The following is a 23,624-nucleotide window of genomic DNA, read 5'->3' as shown; positions in this document are numbered from 1 at the left end:
GACGGATTGTGGGTTTTGGCAGATGGCCATATCTTAGCAGGTTTAGAGATGTAGTATACTCTTTCCATTTTCTGACAATGAATTGACATTAGATGTCAAAGGTTTGGGATATTGTTTTATAACGGATCTCATATATATGTCTGGTGTGTTTCTTGTTCTTTATGATGCTGTTTATTCACTGTTTTCCAACAAATCTCTAAGGCCTTCATTGAACAGCTATATTATACTGATTTATACTACTTGCAAACATATATTTTCAACATATATTTTCTATATTCTGATCAGATGACAGATCAGAACATAGTTGGTTGCAATAGATTTTCGATGCAGGGTCGCAAATAAATGGGGCCTAATATACTGGCTGCTTACACTTTTCAGATTGTCAAACTCCTGTTTATTCTTTCCTTGAACTTCTCAACACAAAGTTGGTTTATTCTAATAAAATACAATTAATTATTTGGTTGAAAAGGGACAAAGTGTAAAACATTTTTTGTAAAGCACTGTAAGCTTTAAAAACCAATAAGTCTTAATATATTCCATGCTTTAATTTGTGTCACAATGAATTTGTATGTGCAATACCTTCCTTGTCTGTTTGGCCCAGTTTGGAGATTCCCAACAGCTGCGGATGGTTCGAATTCTGCGGAGCACACTGATGGTTCGGGTTGGAGGAGGTTGGACAGCTCTCGATGAGTTCCTGGTTAAGAATGACCCTTGTAGAGGTCTGTCTGACAAATATATATGGAGAGGAAAAAGAGGAGTTCAGAAAAGCTGAATATTAAATCCAGACTTTTTCAGTCATATGCCATGAAAAAAAAAGAAACAAAAAAAGATCTAATGATGACTGATCATATACAGAAATGCTTTGTCACGGTACTTTAGTATAAATATTTAAATACGAAATGCTTTGCCTTAAATTTCCTTAATGGAGTTTTGTCTTAACATTAAGCAAACTGATTTTTATACCATGCTTCCATCAACAACAACCTGTGTACCAATTTTAACTTTAATTAATGAATTAGTTAATTAAGTAATCAGTATTATTTACAATTTTTTTTGTTTAATTACAAGTTTTAGAAAATTTTGTCAAATTACTCACCTTTCTCAACAGTCAAGGGTCGAACCAACCTGAAGATCAAAGAGAAGTACTTGTCACCAACAGGAAGCACCACTAAGGGTTTGACTGTGAGCAGGTCAAACTCCAGCCTCAGCCTCTACAGTAGTGCCTCTGCCCCCACAAGCCCAATGACACGCAAGGCAAGTTTTCAACGTATTTCTAGAAGCGTCTTGCTTTGATTTGGAACATCAGTCGATGTACAGTAGATGATTCCATTTAACCACTGCTAAATGCAAAATCAAAAAGCTGTTCCTGAGTACTACAAGTACTTCCACAGTACTACTGACATGTGTATTATTTCTGCCTTTAGGCATTACTCCGCCGGAGTTTCTCAGGTGACCGGTGCATCCGTCCTAGGAGCTCTATAGCTGCTCTAGGGGCTGAGCTACAGTTTATCACTGCAAGGGAAGACAACTCACCCTCAGGTCAGGAAATCTGCTTTTTCGTGCTTCCTCTGGACTTGCTTCATTTAATTTTGTAAAATATCATGGTGAAATAATTCTATGTATTCTGTTTTCAGATGAAGCAGAGAGGTTGCCCACATGACAACCTCTGTTTCTGCTGCAGCACTCCGCCAAAACAGACCCTTGGAGCAGCGAAACACTCCAACCAAGAGATGACATGAGAAGACATGCTGTCTTACAGACTGACCAGCTGATAAAAGGATGATTTCAAAAAGTGATGATGAATAGTTTGTGACTAAGAAATTTGCATGAAGACAATGCAGATAATGAGGAGTCTATTCAGGGGCCACGCTAAAGCCTTGGCATTTTATATATTAACCCAATTATGTAGAAAGTTCTGCATGGACATTAACTGCATGGTAGCCAGAGCCTTAGTCTATTCAGTGCTGCTTTTGCTCAGCTTCAGTCTTTCGTGCTTGTGGAAAAAAGCAGACAGTAGCGGATTGTGATTTGCCAAACTGACAAAATTAGTAAAAAAAAAAACAGCATTGGAAGGTTTTTTGCTGTCTGATTCTCCTGAGTGTACAAATAATTATATTTAAAAAGAAACTCAAACATACCAAAACCATAACTACAGTGCTGTAAAAATTAATTGGCCCTTACAGACTTATTTTTGATATTTTTTTCACACAATATTTCAGAACATAAAACTCATCACAGATCATACAATTTATCAGATTTATTGTATCAGATATATGGTAAATAATCTGAGTAAATACAAAACACAGTTTACAATTTGTGATTTATTTTATTGAGAGAAAAAGCTATCCAACTCAACTTGTTCCAGTTTGAGAAAGCATTTATACTGTACACTAAACCTGGTTGTGCCACCCTTGAAAGCAACAACTATTATCAAAAGTATGCTGGAACCGACAATGAGTCTTTTACATTGATTTGGAGGAATTTTGGCCCATACCTTTGGATAATAGTTCCCACTGTGGTTTTCCGAAGTCCCAAAGCCTTAGAAATGACTCCTTTCAGACTGACAGTTATCAATAACTTTCTTCCTCATTTGTTCTCAAATTCCTTGTCAATGCGGCATGAAGGGTTCTATTTTAAGCCTCCTTTCATGCTGTCAGACAGGTTTTATTTAAGTGAGTTACTGATTCCACAGGTCTGATAGTAATCAGCTGTGAGTGTGGCTAGTGAAATTAAATCTAATCAGTTCATTTATGATTCTTTTAACTTTTTACAGTGTTTTGTATTTACTAAGGTTGCCTTTGTCTGATATTAGAATTTCTTTGATGATCTGAAACATTAAAGAGTGAGAAATAAGAACCCCCCCCCCCCCAAAAAAAAAATCTGTATGGGTTAAATACTTGTTCACAGCACTTAATGTGATGGCCACATCAGGCTGTCCTCAAGTTTTTGTAATAATTTTCATGCTATAAAGGCAATGTTGTTGGCAGGACCACGTTGTGATTTAGTCTTCTGCCTTTTTAAATGTTTTCCAGTGGTTATACATTTGTGTATTATACACTGGAGATTTTGTGATGAGCAGTGCACTGAAATATAGCAGGCCATTGTTGATTTGTAGAGATTATTTGCTCAGGAATGGTTCTGCCTGTGGACAAAATGGTTTCTTTATAACATTACTGTGAGCATATAAATCTGTTGGTTTCTTTATAACACAAAAAGTTCTAGAAAATGTTTCTGGTTTAGCACATTGTTCTTATGAATATGCACTTTTCTGTGTCTGCTGTATGTATGTTGTTTTCCTCAGAATCGAATTTGGCATTTGTCATTAAAATGAAGAAGACATTTTACAGTTATGTTTGATGGGAGGTGGGTGACCGGGTTTGTAAACCATTTTACTTGTCTTACCTAAAGTCCATTTAGAAATATTCCCACAACTTCACTGCTGTAAAATGTGTCCAGGAAACATGTAACAAGCTCCCTCCAAGATCACTAATGATCCTGGAAGAAGACAAGCGTTCAGTGTTTGGGTAGAAATGGTGAATTAGAATTTTCTACACAGTGTCCAGTGATGTGCCTGTTTGTAATTTTCATTATAGATCAATTATTACTGCATCATGTTATCAACCATGGAAGTCCTGTATTTGTATGGGTTGCTTTGTACTTAATCTACCTGAGGTTTTGTGACAGTTGCTCAATTTACTTAGTCTATGCAGTTGTCAAACAAATCTTTTTAAGGTTAAAACGTTTTTACATGATGATCATGTTTAGAGTTCAGAATACATTTATACAAATACAAAAAGCCAGTTTTCTGTCCTACTGCTATGCACGCTAATTTTTCTGTACTGTAACTGTTTCCATATCCAGCACCCAGTCCGATTACAAACTGAGGGACTACATAGATGATACTCACTAATCATTTTACACCCACTTGTACAGACACAAGTTTTTTGTAATAAAATCAAAAGTTTTTGTGACAGCGTTTGATATGACTGAGTTTTTTTGTAATAAAATCAAAAGTTTTTGTGACAGCGTTTGATATGACTGAGTTTTTTTGTAATAAAGTTAACTCCCTTGCTAGTTAGTCCAAGTTGAACTAGATGAACCCAGTTAATAATAGCAAAATAATTCCAGCTCAGTGAGAATAGATAATGAGGTTCATTGAACATGTTTTCGGGTGAAAGATCAGCAGGGTGACGTTTGACCTGAAAACTGATGATATGATCACCACATGGTATTTTAGTTGAGAGAATGTTGGCCCAACTTCCACATCTGATGAGAATACAAAATGCCCAGAATGCTCCCACCTCTACTGAGGTGCAACAGGACTTGGCTCAGTTTGTATGTCTAGTTAAAGAAAACTGGTCCAGCAAGAGAAAATGCAGAGGTGCAATGTTAAACTGATACTATCTATTCAAGCAAAAACACTACTGGCCTCTCTTAGTCTTTTTCTGCATCAAGAGGAAGAACAGCATCAAGAAGAAGCTTGTAGGATAGTTCCTTGGCAATGCCAATACTAGGTTTACAAACATTATTCTCTTGGCAACCCATTTACATGCATCATCTAGCAACCTTAAAATATAAAGCAGTTCAGAGTCAGTTTGATGTAGGTGCGTTTATTTTTTTACTTTTCATATAATTAACGCACATACTACACAGTCCCTTCATGGCGTGGCGGGGTAAGTCCGCATCTTTGGTACAGGGAACCCGGGTTTGATTCCAGGTTGGGTCAGGAAGAGCATCGGGTGTAAAAACGTTGCCAAGTCTGTTTGCAAGTTATACTGATTTGCTGTGGCAACCCCTGAAAGAGGAAGCAGTTCAAAAGACTCCTCCTCCTCAGAGCACATGATACACTGACTTGCTATTGCTGAAACCTCATTAATATGAAAAAGGACACATCAGCTTTACACACATGAAGAACACTGTATTTAATAACATCCTAAACCAGCTGATCACACATAAAACCAGTTTTTCAGATACACAACGGTGAGTATGGTTTGGAAATTTATTGACTGTACTTAAACGAACCTGCATTTGCAGGAAAGAGCAAGCAGAGAGCAGCTATTCGTAATCAGGCTGCCTTCAGCGGGAAGAAGACCAAATTGAATCCGCAGAGAATGAATATTCAACATTCAGTCTAAAACAAATTTTTGCGCTTTAAAGAAATCCTTGTCCTCGTTATTGCCATGGCTGATACAAAAACTTCCTCATAAAGGCCAAAATTGTAACTTCTTCAGGCAAACTTCTGAGCTTTACCAGACCAGACAGCAGCGCGCCTCCTCTCTGCTCCTCCTGCTGCACACCAACACCCCCATTTTTACCTAGATTAATCGTATTTCTATGTGGAGTTGAAAAGGTAGTTAAATATGCTAGTTTTTGCAATCAGAATCCATTTCTTCAAGTCATCCTCCCAATCTTTGAAAGTTGAAGTCGTAGTTGAGATTATATCATCACATTGAAAGTGTAAATGCTGCTGTTCCCACATGTTTTAATTAATATTTGTTCTGTGAGAGACCCTTTGTTCACATGTCATTTTTTCTAAATGTTTAACCTCTCTCTTTACATTCCATTTAATCCTTTAGTTTCTAAAAAAGACCCTGCAGCTTTATGCCTCTAACAACAATTCCAGTATAAACATAAAGCTTAACACAAAATATCCTACTTATTTGTTTTTAAACACTGGCATTTGTTATTCTATTTCAATCTACCATGTTAGATGCAATAATATGTGCTCCACCATATCACTTTAAAACTAAAGGATTGTGTCCTCCTACCCTAATAGTTTCTTTAAGTACAGAAGGAGGCTGAAGGTCAGGTCGGTTATGTATCTTATTCAGTGTTAAAATCCCCATGGGAAAAGTTTTATCTGAGGATTCCCAGCTCAAGCCTTCCCCCTGTTGATGCGTATCAAGTTAAGCTTACAGATGTACCCAGGCAGAACAAGCAGTCCCAAAAACACACATATATTTGTTTAAACAGTTTGGAGAGAGTATTGTAATTCTGTATAAATATTCAGTTTGACTCTGGGCCACAGCAGAGGCCCGGACAGGTGCTGAGAGTCACACAAAAACTACTGGTTTATTTTTTGACCCAAATATTTAGTTTATGGTGTTGTGACAGAAGCTGGGTGGTTTTAACTAAACACTTGATGCAACATTATGATCTAGTTTGTTGGGTGAGACAAGAGACTGAAAGGAGCCTCATCATTCTTCATAGGCTGGCATTTTGAACAAAAAAAAAAAAAAAAAAACACAGGAAGATACTTTACTGAACCTCCTATAAAAATAAAATAAAATAAATAATAAGCTGGTCAAAAAGATGCTCTATAATGTTAGTGGGGTGTGTTAATGATTTTAGTTCAAAACTATGTTTATTCACTCAAGATAACATTAGCCTTGCACCTGACCTTGCACCTGACCAAAGAATTGTTACCCTAACCCTAACCCAATATATATTTTTAAACTTTCTTTTCTTTGTTTTACTTTTATTTATTTTAGTTGTAATGATCTAACAATTTATGTAAATGTGGAGTTTAAAAACAAAGAACACTAGGCATGTTTACGCCCTAAACAACTACATATAAACTGTATTTTCGGATGTATTTCATTGAATACAATCATTAAATTTTGTGTATGTAAACATAGTTACTGAAGAGTGCACAACTAGGTTTTGCTTAGCACAAGGTTGTTAGTAACCTTAATAATGTTAGACATTAGCAACATCAACCTGTTTTTAGGTTTCTTGGGCCAAGTTTCAGTGGCTTTTTCATCAGGAAGTGGACATGGAGTACCATCCAGCACAGAGGTGGGTGCAAAGGCCCCGAGCAAATGTCGTGCAGTAAAACTAGGACCCCACAGGGGTCGCTCATTTGAGGTGGAATGTGTGCTGAACAAATGCCAGAGTGACCCCGACCGGACACCCACTCAGAGAGAATGGAAAGCTGTCCAACGTCGACTTCGGCTTGACTGCCCACTCATGCAATCCAAAGCTGAAGGAAAATCAAGTCCATACAAGAATCTAACAGACCTTTATTTTTCCTTTTGTTCATTCTGCTTATAAATCAATGTCGTAACTCACAGTCTGTGTTTTTCCTCCTTCCCATCTGCCCCCCTCCCATTGCAAACAAACTTTGTGAACCCCCAGCTCAGCCTTCAGTAGTCACATGACAAAGATTTAGACTAGCACAGGTTAACACCTACAACTGGGTGTTCATTCTCCACAGACAGCAACATCACAAGGACACAGTTCCGCTATACACCTCAGCAGTGCTGCGCTGGTGTACCCTAACTTAGACTGACTGAGTATCTACATTCCCACAGCCAGGTAGGTGATGGAATATTATCATTTTGTTCATTGAAAGCGTTAATTATGTTAATGATCAATGGTGAGCTGAGGTACACTGGAGAATACTATATGATATTTATTTTCTGAATGCAACTAATGTTAAATTTTTAGAACCATGGTGAATGTCAATGTATTTATAGCACATTTAAAATCATGCAAGTTTGACTGAAATGCTCTACAGTAAAATGATAAAATGTGAAACAATAACAACCTGAAAGTGATTAAAGAAACTTCAGATATATTAAAACTCCATTTGAAAAGACATAATAGATGCATTTGGGTTACATCAGGCTGTCAAATTCAACTAGAACTGATTGCATATTTTAAAGGAATAAATGTTTTTTCTGTTGAAAATATCCAAGTTCAGAGGCGTTTTTATCTACATTGGTGGTACATTCCAACAACACTACCCAAAATTATTTTTTTATACTTCCTTGCAGATCAAATTCTGACACAAAATTAATCTTCAATTAAAAATTGTTTTATACATTTGGCAATGTGCACAGCTTTGCAAATGCTCTCACATCTTTCACCTTGTCCAAACAGATCTGAGTCTCATACGTGTGGCTAAACAACCTTGAATCAAGTTATTGTGTTGACTGATTGTATAAGTTGTTAAAGGAACATTCAGCTTGATTTTCTTAGGAGTTTCATGACATTGTTAATTTAAATTTTTTTGTTTGTTTTTCTTTTTGTATTTTTCTGCAGTGCCTCTAACTGGGTTTTATATGTTACCGCCTTTGGTTTCATTATTTGCTGTCACATCATTCAATGAAAAATGTGAGTTAGTTAGCCATTCATTTTACCTAGGCAGAAAGGTTATAAAAAAAATCTTGGGAAGATTTCTGTTTTAGGTGAATTTCATAGGAAATCTAAACTGGATTATCGTGTTTACACTGACAAAACTGAACTTGACTGACTTGTCCTCTCAGTTGAGTAACTCCACTAACTCTAACAGTTATTGTGAAACTAAACGGCCTGTTTGGTTCATGAGAACAGACGGCACACAAAATGAAAATGGGTCTAACGAATACTAGAAGTTTAAAAGTTTGTCTCCTTTGATTCACACCGGAGCTTGTGTGTTTTCTAATGATGTGACATTCATGAACAATCCGATTCTTTTGAACGATTCTTTTTCTTGATTGATGGTGAGTCTCAGCTACTGAGAGACGTTCTTTGTTTCTTACTGCTTTGCTTGCTTATAATCCTTTGCATGCACTGCATTTTCCACGATTTCTATTTAATTTAATTTTATATTATATTATGTTTATTACTTAAGCGACTAAATACGGAAAAAAGAAAGTAGGGGTTGTCACGTGTCTTGGCGGGGGAGGGGTTTCTACGTCACTGCCCCTCCTCCTATTACAGAGCTCAATGAAACACACAGAACACATGGTTGCCTGCTTTTGAATCCACCCCCTAGCAGAGATGATGCAAGTGTCATGGTGGTAGAGCACATACGTGCGCCTGTGCAATTGCTCCTCCCCCCCAGTCAAGTGTAGAGGAGACACGGAAGCGAAGGTTTTTTGAGAGTCAGAGTGTGTGTGGGGGTGTGAAGAAGAGCGGAAGGGGGTGTACACACAGACACACACATGCTGGTAACAAATGTAACTGACAAAGCAGTGATCCTAGTGGAGTAAAGGTTTTTAGGAGGAGAAAGGTCAGAGAGGAGCTGTTACCAATGTTCTGATCGAGGTAAGAGAATGGTTTCTGCTTCCTATTAACAACATTTACCTGACAGAACATAGAGCAGAAGGTTATTGGATTTTTGATTTTTTTTTTAGTGTCTAAAGCGTAACGTCTTTCAGCCCATCTGGTCCAATTTTTGTCCAAGAGGATGAACATGTATGAAGATACCAATTATTCAAAGGTCCAGGAAGTCAAAGCAGGCTAACAATGATGTTGTGTAATATCATTATCCTGACTGATTTTAGCTTTCTAAGTTTAGAACAAATTTTTCCTTAAACAATTTTTTTTCTATTTGCTACATTGACATGCAGTAAACCTCTTGTGCTAAGATGTAGCTTTTATAAGCTACAGAGCCTTTATTATTCACTCATTTGATGTTTTGTTTCTGAAAGATTTGATGTTTTGGTGCGTATGTAAAAGTCATCTTTATTTATATAGCACTTTACCACAAACAGGTTACACTGAAGATATAAATAAAATAATTTATTAGACATAAAAAAGGTAAAAAAGCTATAATAGTAAAGATGTTAAGCTCTATTTAATTCAAAAGCCAAAGAGAAGAAGTGGGTGTTTAAAAGTACCTTAAATGTCTTGAGGTTATGAGCAGCTCTTATCTGGACTGGTAGAATACAAAATCTTAAAACATGGAGGAAAGCCAGAACTGGACAATGTTCCAGTTTTCTAGTTTCTGTGTACACATGAGCAGCATCATTTTATTCAAGCTACAAGTGGTGAAGGGATGACATGGCTCAATCTTTCAAAATCCTTAGAAAGAATAGGGCTTTACTTTAGCAAGAAGTTGTAGCTGAGAAAGTTTGTCTTAACTGAACTGATTTGCTTTGGGAATTTAAATGAGCTGTCAGAGAATATGCCAAGATTCCTGACAGAAGAGTGATTGTATAGCAGAAAGGGCTCAAAAATAGTAAGATTTAATTTCCCAAACACTCGTACTCGTCGTCTTCCACTTTATCCGGAACTGGGTCGCAGGGCCAGCAGACTGAGTAGAGACACCCAGACTTCCCTTTACCCAGACACAACCTCCAGCTCCTCTGGGGGGAGCCCAAGGCGTTCCCAGGTCAGCCGAAAGACATAGTCACTCCAGTCCTGGGCCGTCCCCTGGGCCTCCTCCTGGTGAGACGTGCCTGAAACATCTCCAGAGGGAGGCCTCCAGGAGGCATCTGATACAGATGAACAAGCCACCTCAACTGACTCTTCTCGATGTGGAGGAGCAGCAGCTCTACCCCGCGCTCCTCCCGGATGGCCGAGCTCCTCACCCTATCTCTAAGTGAGTGCCTGGCCACCCTTCAGAGGAAGCTCATTTCAGACGCTTGTATCTGGGATCTCGTTCTTTCGGTCATGACCCAAAGTTCATGTCCATAGGTGAGGGTAAGAACGTAGACAGACGGGTAAATTGGGAGCTTCACTTTTCGGCTCAGCTCTCTCTTCACCACAACGGACCAGCACAGCATCCACATTACTGCGGCAGCCACACTGATCTGTCTGTCAATCCTCCGCTCCATTCTCCACTCACTCGTGAACAAGACCCCGAGATACTTGAACTCCCCGTACTTGAGGCAGGAACTCCCCTCCAACCTGAAGAGGGCGAGCCACCCTTTTCCAGTCAAGAACCATGGCCTCAGACTTGGAGGAGATGAAGCCAGTTGTTTCACACTCGGCTGCGAGGCACCCCAGTGCATACTGTAGGTTTTGGCTAGAGGTGGCCAGCAGGACTACATCATTTGCAAACAGAAGAGATGAAATCCACTGGTCATCTGGTACAGCAGAGGCGGGGTACCACTCAGGAGCCAGGCCTGGGGTGGGGACTCGTCTATGAGTTCCTGGTGGCCGGGTTACTTCTCGAGGGACCCGGCCGGGCCAAGCCTGAACGAAAGAAGCAAGGCCAACCCCCAGTGGTCCCACCACCTGTAGGGGGAACCATGAGGAACCGGTGCAAAGAGGATCGGGCAGCGGACGGAGGTGGAGGAGACCTGGACAACATGATGCTTCAACTGGATCTCCCAAACACTATATCTTACATTTTATTATTGATGATGTGGAGGGAGTTTACGTTTATCCAGGCCTTTATATCAGCAAGACAGTCCATAATGTTATATATTGTTTGTTTTATACAAATGGAAAAATAGGTTTAAATGTTATCTGCAAAGCAGTGGAAATAGACATTATATTTACATTTATCCTTTATTGTGTCTGTTAATGTCACAGAGCATGGTGCTTTTTATGGGAGCACTGTGTCACTGTGTGAAAGGTCAACCATCCATAGTTAGAAATCACATGCTGTAGGGATGGAAGCAGAGGTTGAGAATAACACTCAGAAGGTCAATTACACACTCATTCTCAGTGCATTTTCCAAAGGTTCTCATGCACTTTCATACTAAAATATGGTTACATTTGAGCAGTCATGACTAGGTGAAGGTAACTGGTTTCAAATATCAGTCTAAAATTCTAATTGTTACACAGATGTTGATTCTTTTCTTGCTACCACTGAATTGTAGAAACATTACCACAAGGTGGCAGTTATTGACCACGTTTGACAGATACCAGATAAATGCAGTGTAGATCTTTTCAGCATATCTACCACATAAAGGTAATGCCATGTGGATTATGTAGAAAATTTTGGGCATCGTTTCATCATACCATTAACTAGCAAAAAAATCTAGATATCACCTTTTTCAATCATACTTTTTCCTTACACTGGACTTCCCATTAATATTCTTAGATCCAGCACAGCCAGCTTCTTAACTGCTGACCTTTTGTGTTATTGAGACAACTGTCAAGTTGGTAGTCTTCACCATGATTGTTTAGCAAAACCATAACATTTCAGAATAAAAATGTTCTTTCGTTATTCTTATTCTTATGACATTTTTTGAGTAATTGAATTTTGTTTTTTACCTTATGTGTAGGCCAAACCATTGAAATTTCAGAAACAAATGCTTAAAATACACCACCTGATGTTCAGTAACTCAGCATAATACATAATTTTCTCTTTAATTGAATTACTGAAATAAATTGACTTTTTGACAAATCTCTAACTTTTTTCTGGAACCTCCAATTTTTGTCCAAGAGGATGAATGTATATGAATATATCAATTATTCAAAGATGGTTTAGTGAAAAGATTTTTAGTAAACAGACTTTTTTTCAACCCAATTAGAAGAAATCTAATAATTATCACTGATTTTAAAAAACATACTAACTGAAACCCCATCACTAGTTCAATAAGGTATCTGGGAGAGGGTTATTGTGAGAAGTTTTAAATTTCTCCTGCAAGTTCTTATTTACATGTTGATATATTACCGACTTAAAGGCACCTCTACATTTTTAAAGGAATTCACGTTTTTAATTTTCTTTTACTCAGTTTAGATATATTGCCAACATTGGAAAACATTCGTCACTGATGCATAACCTTTTACAGTTCAATGCCTTCCCACATCGATGTCCTCCCTTCAATGTCTCTTTTGACCCTCTAACTTCTACATCTCTCCCTTATTGTGCTGCCTGTTCATTGGCTGTGCTGCCCAAATCTTGGGGCTGGATCATAATAGTTTGGTAGGTTTTTTAAAAACAAAACGGAAAAGGGAAAAAAAAAAACTGAAAAAGTGGACAAAGGTTAAAGCTCTGCCTGACCAATATCAAATTGTATCGCTATGCTACACATTGTTCTTGAAAAAGTGGATCTCAAAATTGCAACAAAGAGACATATGTTCTGTACAATTCAATTGAAAGACAACCAAATCTGTTAGTGGGAAATATAAAAAATTAAAACCAGAAATGACCTTTGGATTGATTTTAAGCATTCAGTCTTTTTGTGTTTTAAAGAAATATCCATCCTTTAGCCAAACCCGTAGTTTGCAGAAAAGTTATAAATTAATGAAAATGATATCATTGCACAAAGATGTCTGTCAGGAGATGGTTACAAACAATCCACCACATTGGATTTTTATACAATATGGTACAGTGGGGACAGCAATGAATAACTGGAAAAGATATGGAAGCACAGTGATAAAAAACTAGACATTTTTCCAAAAGTGATGAAAAGATGAGACAGAAACCAACCAGGGAGGGTACCAGGAGGAGGAGAGCCACAGTGAAGGAGCAGCAGGAATTTCCAACAAGTACTGGTTGTGTTGTAAATGTGACAACATTTCCATGCTTTCTTCAAATGTCTGCACTAAGGAGAGGGGTTTAAAAGTCAAAAGGTTTTTTTTTTCAAACAAAGCATCTATACCTAGCTATATGTGTTGTGGTCTAAAGGATCCAAACTGCAATCTTATGGAACTGTTTGGCACAAAAACAGAATTGTACACCACCAAAACAAAAAACCATAATGACCACAGTGAAACAAGGCGGTGGCAGCATCATACTTGGGTGTTAATATTGTTCAGATGGTGCAGGACATTCTATCGAGGTAGATTAGGTTATGAACAGTCAAATACCAGTCAGTAGAAAGCTGAAGATGAAGAGGGATTTCATTTTTCAGCATTACAGTATGTCCAAGTATATATCCAAATCAACAAAAGATTTAATTCACCAGAAGGAAAAAAAAAATAAAATGGCTCAGTCAGAATTCAGAACTAAATCTGAGAGAAAATCTGCAGAGTCACCCAAAATAGGATTGTGGACAAAAGATGTCCTCATATTCTGAGAGATTTGGAGAACTTTTGCAAGGTAGCAAATATTAATGCGTTAAGGCGTGGGTGGCTGCTACAAAAGAAGACTAAATGTAGTTCAAGGGTATGCACACTTATGCAATCATGCCCTTGCACCTTTTTTTTTTTTTTTTACTTTTTCCTATGAATTGTACAAGAAAAATGTTATGCTAAACATATTACGGTCTGAAACCTGGAATTTTAATGGTGGCCTGTGAACATGTGAGAGTCATGATTTTTCACAATGCACTTTGTTAACCTCTTTAGAGCTTGCTGAGAGTCTTTCAGGAGATCAGGTTTCCAGAGTGGTCACTGAGTGACTAACATCAGCATTCGGTCAACACTGAAACCATTCGGTGTATGAACATTTACAGTAATATCAGTCCGTGGCCGTGGATTATATTTATTTTATCAAAAATTAGATGAAGCAAAGACTTGCATAGATGTCAGGCTACCTGTTGAAGAAGCCACTTATTTTAATGAAATGCCAAATCATCTATAAACCTTAATAATGCATTGCAGCAGTGAGAGTTATCTCTAGAATAGTTTGCACAAATGTTTGTGATGTGTCAAAACTGTTTTGTCATTATTCAAGCAGAGCATTCGAGAAACAAATTATTTCATGAATTGCTATAAAAGCTGGCACCAAAATTCAAATGAGTTCAAATTCAAATGTTTTATGACCATCAACAACAAACGTATGATATTTTGAACATCATCCAAAATTCATACAATTGCAGAATCACTGCTCCTCAAACGTGACCACATACGGTAACCAATAATAGGATAGGATAGGATTATGGAATATTACCATTTTGGGAGATAGCCCATGCATACTCACGCCTCAGTATTAAAGCTTCTCATTTCATAGTTTCTACATGTGGAAATCATTCTCCTCCCCCGCTTTCACCTCCAGTTATCCTTGTTTGTCAGTAATATCTAGGAGAGTTTAGGCTTATCCAGCTTACTTGGAAAACCACTTTGAACTCCAGCTAGATATCATCAGAGTCTTCCCCACCACTCCTTTACCTTTACTGTTAGGCGTGGTCGGCATTAGCAAAGTGCTGTTGGTAAAAATAAAATGGACAAAAAAGTCCTGTGCATCTCTATTTTCCCATCAAAGTTTTCAGTCATTCTATACTTATTGATAAACTTCTCCTTGTGTTGAAACTCATCTCAAGCTAAATGTGTACAAGTGTGGCACTTTTAAGCAAATGTAAGGTTAAAGTATCATACTGACTGAACATACAGACTGAAATTTTAATACAAAGGTGTTAGCCTACTAAAAAATATGCTACAGATGTGGAATAAATCTCAAGAATTGCCAACATCTATACAAATACATAACCATACATTTTTTGTTTCTGACTTGCAAAGATGTTAGGCTTTGTCATGAATTAAACTGATGTTTCATGTTCCTAATAGATCTTAGTACATGATGAAATTGATTCTTGATATTAGAAAATCAGTTCAGGAAAGACTTTTATTCAAGTGATCCAGTTTAAGACTTCTTGTATGTGCTTTTCTCTTACTTTCGTACTTTGACCCTTGATTACAGGTCCTTCTCAAAAAATTAGCATATTGTGATAAAGTTCATTATTTTCTATAATGTAATGATGAAAATGTAACATTCATATATTTTAGATTCATTGCACACTAACTGAAATATGTCAGGTCTTTTATTGTCTTAATATGGATGATTGTGGCATAGAGCTCATGAAAACCCAAAATTCCTATCTCACAAAATTAGCATATTTCATCCGACCAATAAAAGAAAAGCGTTTTTAATACAAAAAACGTCAACCTTCAAATAATCATGTACAGTTATGCACTCAATACTTGGTCGGGAATCCTTTGGCAGAAATGACTGCTTCAATGCGGCGTGGCATGGAGGCAATCAGCACCCCAGACCATCACTGACTGTGGGTACTTGACACTGGACTTCTGGCATTTTGGCATTTCCTTCTCCCCAGTCTTCCTCCAGACTCTGGCACCTTGATTTCCGAATGACATGCAGAATTTGCTTTCATCCGAAAAAAGTACTTTGGACCACTGAGCAACAGTCCAGTGCTGCTTCTCTGTAGCCCAGGTCAGGCGCTTCTGCCGCTGTTTCTGGTTCAAAAGTGGCTTGACCTGGGGAATGCGGCACCTGTAGCCCATTTCCTGCACACGCCTGTGCACAGTGGCTCTGGATGTTTCTACTCCAGACTCAGTCCACTGCTTCCGCAGGTCCCCCAAGGTCTGGAATCGGCCCTTCTCCACAATCTTCCTCAGGGTCCGGTCACCTCTTCTCGTTGTGCAGCGTTTTCTGCCACACTTTTTCCTTCCCACAGACTTCCCACTGAGGTGCCTTGATACAGCACTCTGGGAACAGGCTATTCGTTCATAAATTTCTTTCTGTGTCTTACCCTCTTGCTTGAGGGTGTCAAGAGTGGCCTTCTGGACAGCAGTCAGGTCGGCAGTCTTACCCATGATTGGGGTTTTGAGTGATGAACCAGGCTGGGAGTTTTAAAGGCCTCAGGAATCTTTTGCAGGTGTTTAGAGTTAACTCGTTGATTCAGATGATTAGGTTCATAGCTCGTTTAGAGACCCTTTTAATGATATGCTAATTTTGTGAGATAGGAATTTTGGGTTTTCATGAGCTGTATGACAAAATCATCCGTATTAAGACAATAAAAGCCCTGAAATATTTCAGTTAGTGTGCAATGAATCTAAAATATATGAATGTTAAATTTTCATCATGACATTATGGAAAATAATTAACTTTATCACAATATGCTAATTTTTTGAGAAGGACCTGTATTATTGATTGTTGGGACTCAGTGATAGTTCAAATATATGGAATACACAATTTTACGGGTTAAACGTGCTCAATATATCTGTCCTGTCAACAGCAGAATACTATGTACAAAATAATAGTTGAACACTACATTGCTAAATCTTAAATTCTGGCTGTAGATTGAGACAATAGTTTCTTAAAAATGCAGAATTTCCCAATTTTAAACCGAGTTCCTTCAACTTTCGTTAACAAAATGATCTTCTGTTATTTACTTTCAGGTTGTGCTCATCTTTTTTTCCTGCTCTACCTCATTCGTACCTTCATCATGTCGCTGCTGACTCACGTGCTGGTGTGCCTTTTCGGGATGGGCTCCTGGGTGGCCATCAATGGCATGTGGGTGGAGCTTCCCTTGGTCGTCAAAGAGATCGAAGAGGGGTGGTACCTGCCCTCCTATCTCACAGTCCTCATCCAAATGGCCAACATAGGTCCTCTCTTCATCACTTTGATGCATCGCTTCCGCCCGGGCGCACTGGATGAGCGGCCTGTCATCTACTGCATTGTGGGGTTGGGAATTGTCGCCACATTCCTGCTGGCTTTCTTCTGGAAGCACACAATGATAATAGCTGGTTCTTTGCACAGCGTGCCTCTGCTGGTTTTAAGCTTCCTGCTGTCTGTGGTGGACTGCACATCATCAGTCACCTTCCTGCCTTTCATGATGCGTCTGCGTCCACAGTATCTCACTACATACTTTGTAGGCGAAGGCCTCAGTGGCCTTGTGCCTGCAGTGGTGGCTTTGATTCAAGGTGTGGGTGTAGTTCACTGTGTAAATGGCACTTTGGCTGTAAACACATCAGCTCCTAACTCCAGTGTGGCAAGCAGTGGTGAGCTAAATGAGGTCCAACAGCCGGCTAAATTCTCAGTCCAGGTTTTCTTCATTTTCCTGAGTGCTATGATGGTTGTGTGCCTGGTAGCCTTCATCCTGCTCAACCTCCATCCAGCTGTGGCTCGGGAGAGAAAGAGTGACCCATACTTCAGTCCAGACCCGGATAATGAGAAGAGGGAACAAGCTTTCTCTCTGCATGCCCAAACACCAGAGCAGAAGCCAATGATCAGTCCTCAAGAGGCTGCCGGGAAAGAACCAAGGAGCTCATTTGGAAAGGGGACATACAACAACCTAGAAGTGGTGTTCATCTTTGTTGTGCTGGCTTGGGTCAATGCTCTGACCAATGCGGTGCTGCCCTCCGTGCAGTCCTTCTCCTGTCTGCCTTATGGCAGCAAAGCCTACCATCTGGCTGCCACCATGGCTGCTGTTGCTAACCCGGTAGCCTGCTTCATTGCCATGTTTGTACCAGTAAGGTAAGACAAAGACACATATTCAACAAATATTCAATGACTAGTTGGTATATATAAACTGTCCAGTTGTCTTACAAGGTATTTTCTGTGTTCCTATTGTCTTTCCCATGTTATTCATTTTTTCAATTTTAATTCATGGTGATCTTTTTTTTCCAGGTCTCTTATTTTTATGTTTTTTTTTACTATTTTTGGTACTGGTTCTGGAGCCTACATCATGGCCATGGCCTCTCTGAGTCCCTGTCCTTTACTGGTCCACTCTGCCTATGGAACCGTAGTCATTGTAAGACCCCTGTTTTTTAAGTCTAGCATGTTTTGTCTCTTAAGGTGTTTAGTACCAGCCAGTGCCTTGCAGAGGCGTAAGGCCGACAGCCATGTGTCACACCCACTTGTGTTTTGTGGGGTGTCTTTTCAATAAGGGATTTTAATGCATCAACTCAAATCTGTCTGGTTTAATATCCAGTACCTTGCAAAAGTATTCATGGCCCTTGAACTTACCTGGTAAGGCCTACGCCAGGGTATTGGAGAGGAGAATCCGGCTGATAGTCGAACCTTGGCTTCAGGAGGAGCAGTGTGGTTTTCGTCCCGGGCGTGGAACACTGGACCAGCTCTATACCCTCTACGGGGTACTCGAGGATTCTTGGGAGTTTGCCCAACCGGTTCACATGTGTTTTGTGGACCTGGAGAAGGCATTCGACTGTGTCCCTCGTGATGCCCTGTTGGGGGGTGCTCCAGGAGTATGGAATCAGGGGCCCTTTATTAGGGGCCATCCGGTCCCTGTACGAGCGGAGCAGGAGTTTGGTCCTCATTGCCGGCACTAAGTCGGACCTGTTCCCGGTGCATGTTGGACTCCGGCAGGGCTGCCCTTTGTCACCGGTCCTGTTCATAACTTTTATGGACAGGATTTCTAGATGCAGCCAAGGGCCGGAGGGGGTCTGGTTTGTGGACCAATGGATTTCGTCTCTTCTTTTTGCAGGTGACGTGGTCCTGCTGGCCACCTCTAGCCAAGACCTACAGCATGCGCTGTGGCGGTTCGCAGCTGAGTGTGAAGCGGCGGGGATGAAGACCAGCTCCTCCAAGTCAGAGGCCATAGTACTCGACTGGAAAAGGGTGGATTGTTCTCTTCAGGTTGGAGGGGAGGTCCTGCCTCAAGTGGAGGAGTTCAAGTATCTCGGGGTCTTGTTTACGAGTGAGGGAAGAATGGAGCGGGAGATCGACAGACGGATCGGTGCAGCTGCCGCAGTAATGGGGGCACTGTGCCGGTCCGTTGTGGTGAAGAGAGCTGAGTCAAAAAGCGAAGCTCTCGATTTACCGGTCGGTCTACGTTCCTACCCTCACCTATGGCCATGAACTTTGGGTCAAGACCGAAAGAACGAGATCCCGGATACAAGTGGCTGAAATGAGCTTCCTCTGTAGGGTGGCCAGGCACTCACTTAGAGATAGGGTGAGGAGCTCGGCCATCCGGGAGGGGCTCGGAGTAGAGCCGCTGCTCCTCCACATCAAGAGGAGCCAGTTGAGGTGGCTCAGGCATCTATACCGGATGCTTCCTGGACTCCTTCCTCGGGAGGTGTTCCAGGCACGTCTCACCTGGAGGAGGCCCAGGGGACGGCCCAGGACACGCTGGAGGGACTATGTCTCTCAGCTGGCCTGAGAACGCCTTGGGCTCCCCCTGGAGGAACTGGAGGAGGTGTCTGGGGAGAAGGACGTCTGGGCATCTCTGCTGAATCTGCTGCCTCCGCGACCCGGTCCCGGATAAGCGGAAGATGACGAGTCCCAGTACAAAATACTTTAGTAAAATGTCTGCCTTAAGAGAATTTAGCTTTTTACAACATTTTTATGATTTTGACCATTTTTACACAAGTGAATAAACATTGCAAAAAAAGAAGTATTATTATTGTTGAATACTTTATATTCACTGGAGTCAAGATATTTTCATCCCCATTGTCTCCTGGAGATCAGAAAGTGAAACAAAGCATGAATGAAAGTCATCTCGCCTATCCAAAACACTGCATTGATCATTGCTAATAGTAACCTCACATGCATGAAGGTTAGACCCAAATGTCTGTCTTAGATTGAAATACATGTGATGACTTGGTTTACTCTACGTTTCAAAGTCACAGAGACCTTTTCTGACACAGATTTTGAAAGTAAAACTAAACAAGGAATGAAATGTAAAAAATTAGAAACGTGATATCTGAGAAGGTGACCTTCTGGCTGCACCATTTAGAAACAAGGAAATGAAGTACTTGAAAAATGAATGAGACTGAGAGTTAGTGATGTTAAACCAGATGTAATTTCAGGCTTATTATTTACTTTCTCTCTGCTACAGGTGCTGGCCTGGATCCTGTTTGTCCTCTCCCTGTCTTACGTGAAGGTCATCATCGGGGTTATTCTGAGGGATGAAGGGCACAGCGCCCTTGTGTGGTGTGGTACTGTAGTGCAACTGGGCTCCATGCTTGGTGCCGTGTCCATGTTTCCACTGGTCAGTGTCTACAGAGTTTTCAGGTCGGGCGATGCCTGCAACACTAAGTGTCCGTTGTAGACAATAGACATGTTTGCACTGTTGTACAATCTTTTGGGTAGATTGCACTTACTTTAGCTACACTGAGTGTAATTCAGTCATGAGTTTTACATACTCCAACTAGCTTTGGGAGAGCTGAGAGGATGCAGCTTATCTCTCACACTCCTCTGTTTAATGTCAGATAATTTATTTCTATTTATTGAAATATGGATTAAGCGTTACAAACTGCTCAAATTTCAACCACACCGTCAGTGCTTCAGACCAAATCTTGGAGTATTTTTTTAAACATGTTTCCAATTCTTTATCAATAGATAGGTCATTTTACTTGAACGTTTAGAGTGATATGAAAGAGTTGTTGTCATTGTTTCTATGAAGATCATTTGGAACTGTGGGCTTTTAAATGTGCCTTACAACTAGATGAAAGATTTTATTTGGTTAAAAAAAGTTTTTCGACTAAACTTGTTTTATGTTACTGGAGTGGAGATACTGTTTGTCTTTTAAAAATAAAATCTGTTAAAATAATACCAGAGAATAGCTCTTCTTTGTTTCCAGTCATTATACATGTCATGTTAATCTTTTCTGTCCAAAATTTTATAAACTTCATGGATAGTAGTTTATCTTGAAAGATCAAAATTCACGGTTTGCTGCTGGTTTTATGAATCCGTATTCGTCATTCTGTCACCCACGCCCCCACCCCTTCCATATTTAGCGCCTTGCAAAAGTCTTCATGAAATTACAACCATAAACCTCAATGTGTCTTATTAGAATTTTTGGTATAAGATCAACACAAAGTAGGTAAATAGCTTTAAAACACTCTTAATAAAGAAAAGTGAAAAATGTGGCATGCATATGTACATCTATTGACTTTCTGTCTATTCTTCTTAACAAAATAGGTGAATCTCAGTCAGACTAGAAGGACATCTGTTAGGAGCAGTTTTCAAGTCTTGCAACAAATTCTTAGTTGGATTTAGGTCTGAGCTGACGGGGTCATTCTAACACATATCCTACTTTTTTCTTTGATTCTTATAGCTGTGAATGTATGTTTATGGTTGTCCTGCTGGAAGCTAAATATTTACCAGCTTCCACCATCTGAAGTCTTTTGGAAGGTTAAACCTCCTTTCTTAAAAATTGTCTTCTTATTTTAATCTCTCTTTACTCTTCCACAAAGGCCCGGTTTGTGGAGTGCACAACTAATAGTTGTCCTCTGCACAGATTCTTCCACCTGAGTTGTTGATCTCCTCTAAAGTTACCACTGGCTTTTTGACCAATTCTCAAATTAATGTTCTCCTTGTCCAACCTGTCTGTTTAGGAGGATGGTCATGTCTTGATAGGTTTGCTGTTGCTCCAGTTTCAGATGATGGATTACACGTGCTCTATGAGATATTCGAGGCTCAAGATATTGTTCTATAATCTACTTTCTGTATGCCTAACATTTAAAATCCCAGCCTAATACATGGAATTTGCATTTTTAACAAACCAAGCTGTGGAAATGTTACTTTTGCGTTTTCATAAAAAATTATATAGATATGTTTTAAGGGACATTTAAAGGAATGCAATGAAAAGAAATCATTAGTGTTTTAAAGATGTTTTCATGTTATTTTAATCTCTTAATGCTCTTGCTTTCATTTTAATCAGTCCACCTAATGCTTCCTCATTTTTCTTGCAGTGAGCTTAGGCACGCCATGGTTTTCTGCCAGTTGCATTAAATAACCAGAACTCTTCCTGCTAGAACTATGGTTTTAAAACATTTCATAAGTACCTCTTTTGTGAATTTACGAGTAGTACAAGGTAAGACATAAGAGAAATTTGCTCTATTTCCACATTATATGACTCGGAAATGAAAAAAAACAAAAAACAAATCTGATCCATATCTGTGGTCAGAAAAATTTGTTGCTTCACCTCAACATAAAATCTTATAATCTTATATATCTTATATAATCTTATATATATATATATATATATATATATATATATTTTTTTTTTTTTGCAGGAAGTTTGAGAACCTCCCATGGCACTTGTGCAGTTTGGAAACCTTTTAGGAAGAATAATGAACCAAAAACTGAAGACATTCAGTTCATGGAGTGTTCAAGGTTAGAGACCTGAAGTTGGTTTCCTAACCTTATTCAAATCTAATAAAATTGATGTCAAATGTTTATGTTACCTTTGTGCTGGTTTGTGCTGCTAAAATTCTTTTCATTGTGCTGTTATAATTCTAACGATATTAATAAAACCTTCCAGAGGTCATCAAATGTCAGAAATCACACAAGTTTAGCTTGATTGCCCCTGATTTACAAAATGACCTACAAAATGACCTGCAAAATGACCTGCTCAGAGACTAAAAACACCACAACAATTATTTATTTTTCCTATCAGTAAATACCTCATATTTCATTATTAGGTTGCAATAAGAAAAATCTTTATTGTTTATGCTGTTACAGAGAGAAAAACAATATTGTTTGATAATGATGAACAAAATGAATAAAAAACTATTTTTGGAAACTGTGTTTAGGACATATTGAGGCATATCTGTGGTTAATTCTAGCTGCGAGAGAGCAATCCCTTTGAGCTTTCATGTCTGCACGTTTGAACTGGAAAGGTTGGTAGCCTTTTGGAAATGTCAGAGTTGAAGCAACATTTTCTGTTTTATCTCATTCTTATTTGTAAAATAGTTCAAGCTCAGTTAAATTAGATAGTGTTTGTGAACAGAAATGTTCAAGTCTTTTCAGATTCTGAAACGGATTAAAACCATTCTTACACGTTAATATGCTTTGATCTACACCATCCCATTGTAATTCTAGCTGTATGTATAGGGTCCCGCAGCAAGGAAATAAAAAAAAAAAAACATTACCCTGGTCTGCAAATGTTTGCTGCCTCTAACAGGTTTTCATTATTGCCCCATCTTTAGCTTCGTTTGTCTTCCATATCGTGGTTGAAGAAAAGCTACCCCACAGTACAATAAGGCAACCATCAGGGTAAAGTGTAATGTTTGTTTCACCCCAGACATCATGTTCTGCATAGGGTTAGGGTTAGCTTGGGATATGTAGTTTTATGACCTAGCCATGCTATAAGTTTCTCCACAGCTTTGACCTGTCTGTTTTCCTTTGTTTCCCTTCCCTTTTCACTACCTTTTTTTTCAAACAAACCTCTGAGGACTTTTCAGAGCTGCTGGATTTATACTGTCGTTTCTTTTTACACAGGTGGAGTCTGTTTAATAATAAGGTGAATTCTGGAGGCAATTGTTAGGACTAGATTTGATTTAGGAGTATTAATCTCAAAGGGGGG

The 23,624-nt window shown here is 39.2% G+C and overlaps 2 protein-coding genes across 3 annotated transcripts; both read left to right on the top strand.

Moving 5' to 3' along the window:
- Nucleotides 1–585: 585 nt before the first annotated feature.
- Nucleotides 586–4,023, top strand: LOC124865422 (GAS2-like protein 1). The gene is made up of 4 exons (XM_047360483.1): nucleotides 586–719; nucleotides 1,109–1,254; nucleotides 1,425–1,539; nucleotides 1,635–4,023. Exons 1-4 carry the CDS (start codon nucleotides 626–628, stop codon nucleotides 1,658–1,660), a joined length of 381 nt encoding a protein of 126 aa, XP_047216439.1. The 5' UTR covers nucleotides 586–625; the 3' UTR covers nucleotides 1,661–4,023.
- Nucleotides 4,024–7,181: 3,158 nt separating this feature from the next.
- LOC124863691 (riboflavin transporter 2-like) lies at nucleotides 7,182–20,864 on the top strand. 2 transcript variants are annotated; one of them, XM_047358133.1, is made up of 4 exons: nucleotides 7,182–7,317; nucleotides 16,750–17,827; nucleotides 17,981–18,104; nucleotides 20,151–20,864. In XM_047358133.1, the coding sequence occupies exons 2-4, from the start codon at nucleotides 16,797–16,799 to the stop codon at nucleotides 20,361–20,363; spliced, it is 1,368 nt and encodes a 455-aa protein (XP_047214089.1). In that variant the 5' UTR covers nucleotides 7,182–7,317; nucleotides 16,750–16,796; the 3' UTR covers nucleotides 20,364–20,864. The 2 variants fall into 2 exon arrangements, with proteins under 2 accessions (XP_047214089.1, XP_047214080.1); XM_047358124.1 differs by lacking the exon at nucleotides 7,182–7,317 and adding an exon at nucleotides 8,789–9,033.
- The last annotated feature ends 2,760 nt before the right edge of the window (nucleotides 20,865–23,624 follow it).

The sequence above is a fragment of the Girardinichthys multiradiatus genome, chromosome 3 (assembly GCF_021462225.1).
Source record: "Girardinichthys multiradiatus isolate DD_20200921_A chromosome 3, DD_fGirMul_XY1, whole genome shotgun sequence".
NCBI lineage: Eukaryota > Metazoa > Chordata > Actinopteri > Cyprinodontiformes > Goodeidae > Girardinichthys > Girardinichthys multiradiatus.
This window is presented reverse-complemented; position numbering and strand designations above follow the sequence as displayed.

Coding starts and splice junctions, on each gene's coding strand:
- LOC124865422 (XM_047360483.1), top strand. CDS start 626: ATGGTTCGAATTCTGCGGAGCACACTGATGGTTCGGGTTGGAGGAGGT. Junction 720..1,108: donor TAAGAATGACCCTTGTAGAG/GTCTGTCTGACA, acceptor CTTTCTCAACAG/TCAAGGGTCGAACCAACCTG. Junction 1,540..1,634: donor GGAAGACAACTCACCCTCAG/GTCAGGAAATCT, acceptor TTCTGTTTTCAG/ATGAAGCAGAGAGGTTGCCC.
- LOC124863691 (XM_047358133.1), top strand. CDS start 16,797: ATGTCGCTGCTGACTCACGTGCTGGTGTGCCTTTTCGGGATGGGCTCC. Junction 17,828..17,980: donor GCCATGTTTGTACCAGTAAG/GTAAGACAAAGA, acceptor TTTTTTTTCCAG/GTCTCTTATTTTTATGTTTT. Junction 18,105..20,150: donor CCTATGGAACCGTAGTCATT/GTAAGACCCCTG, acceptor TCTCTGCTACAG/GTGCTGGCCTGGATCCTGTT.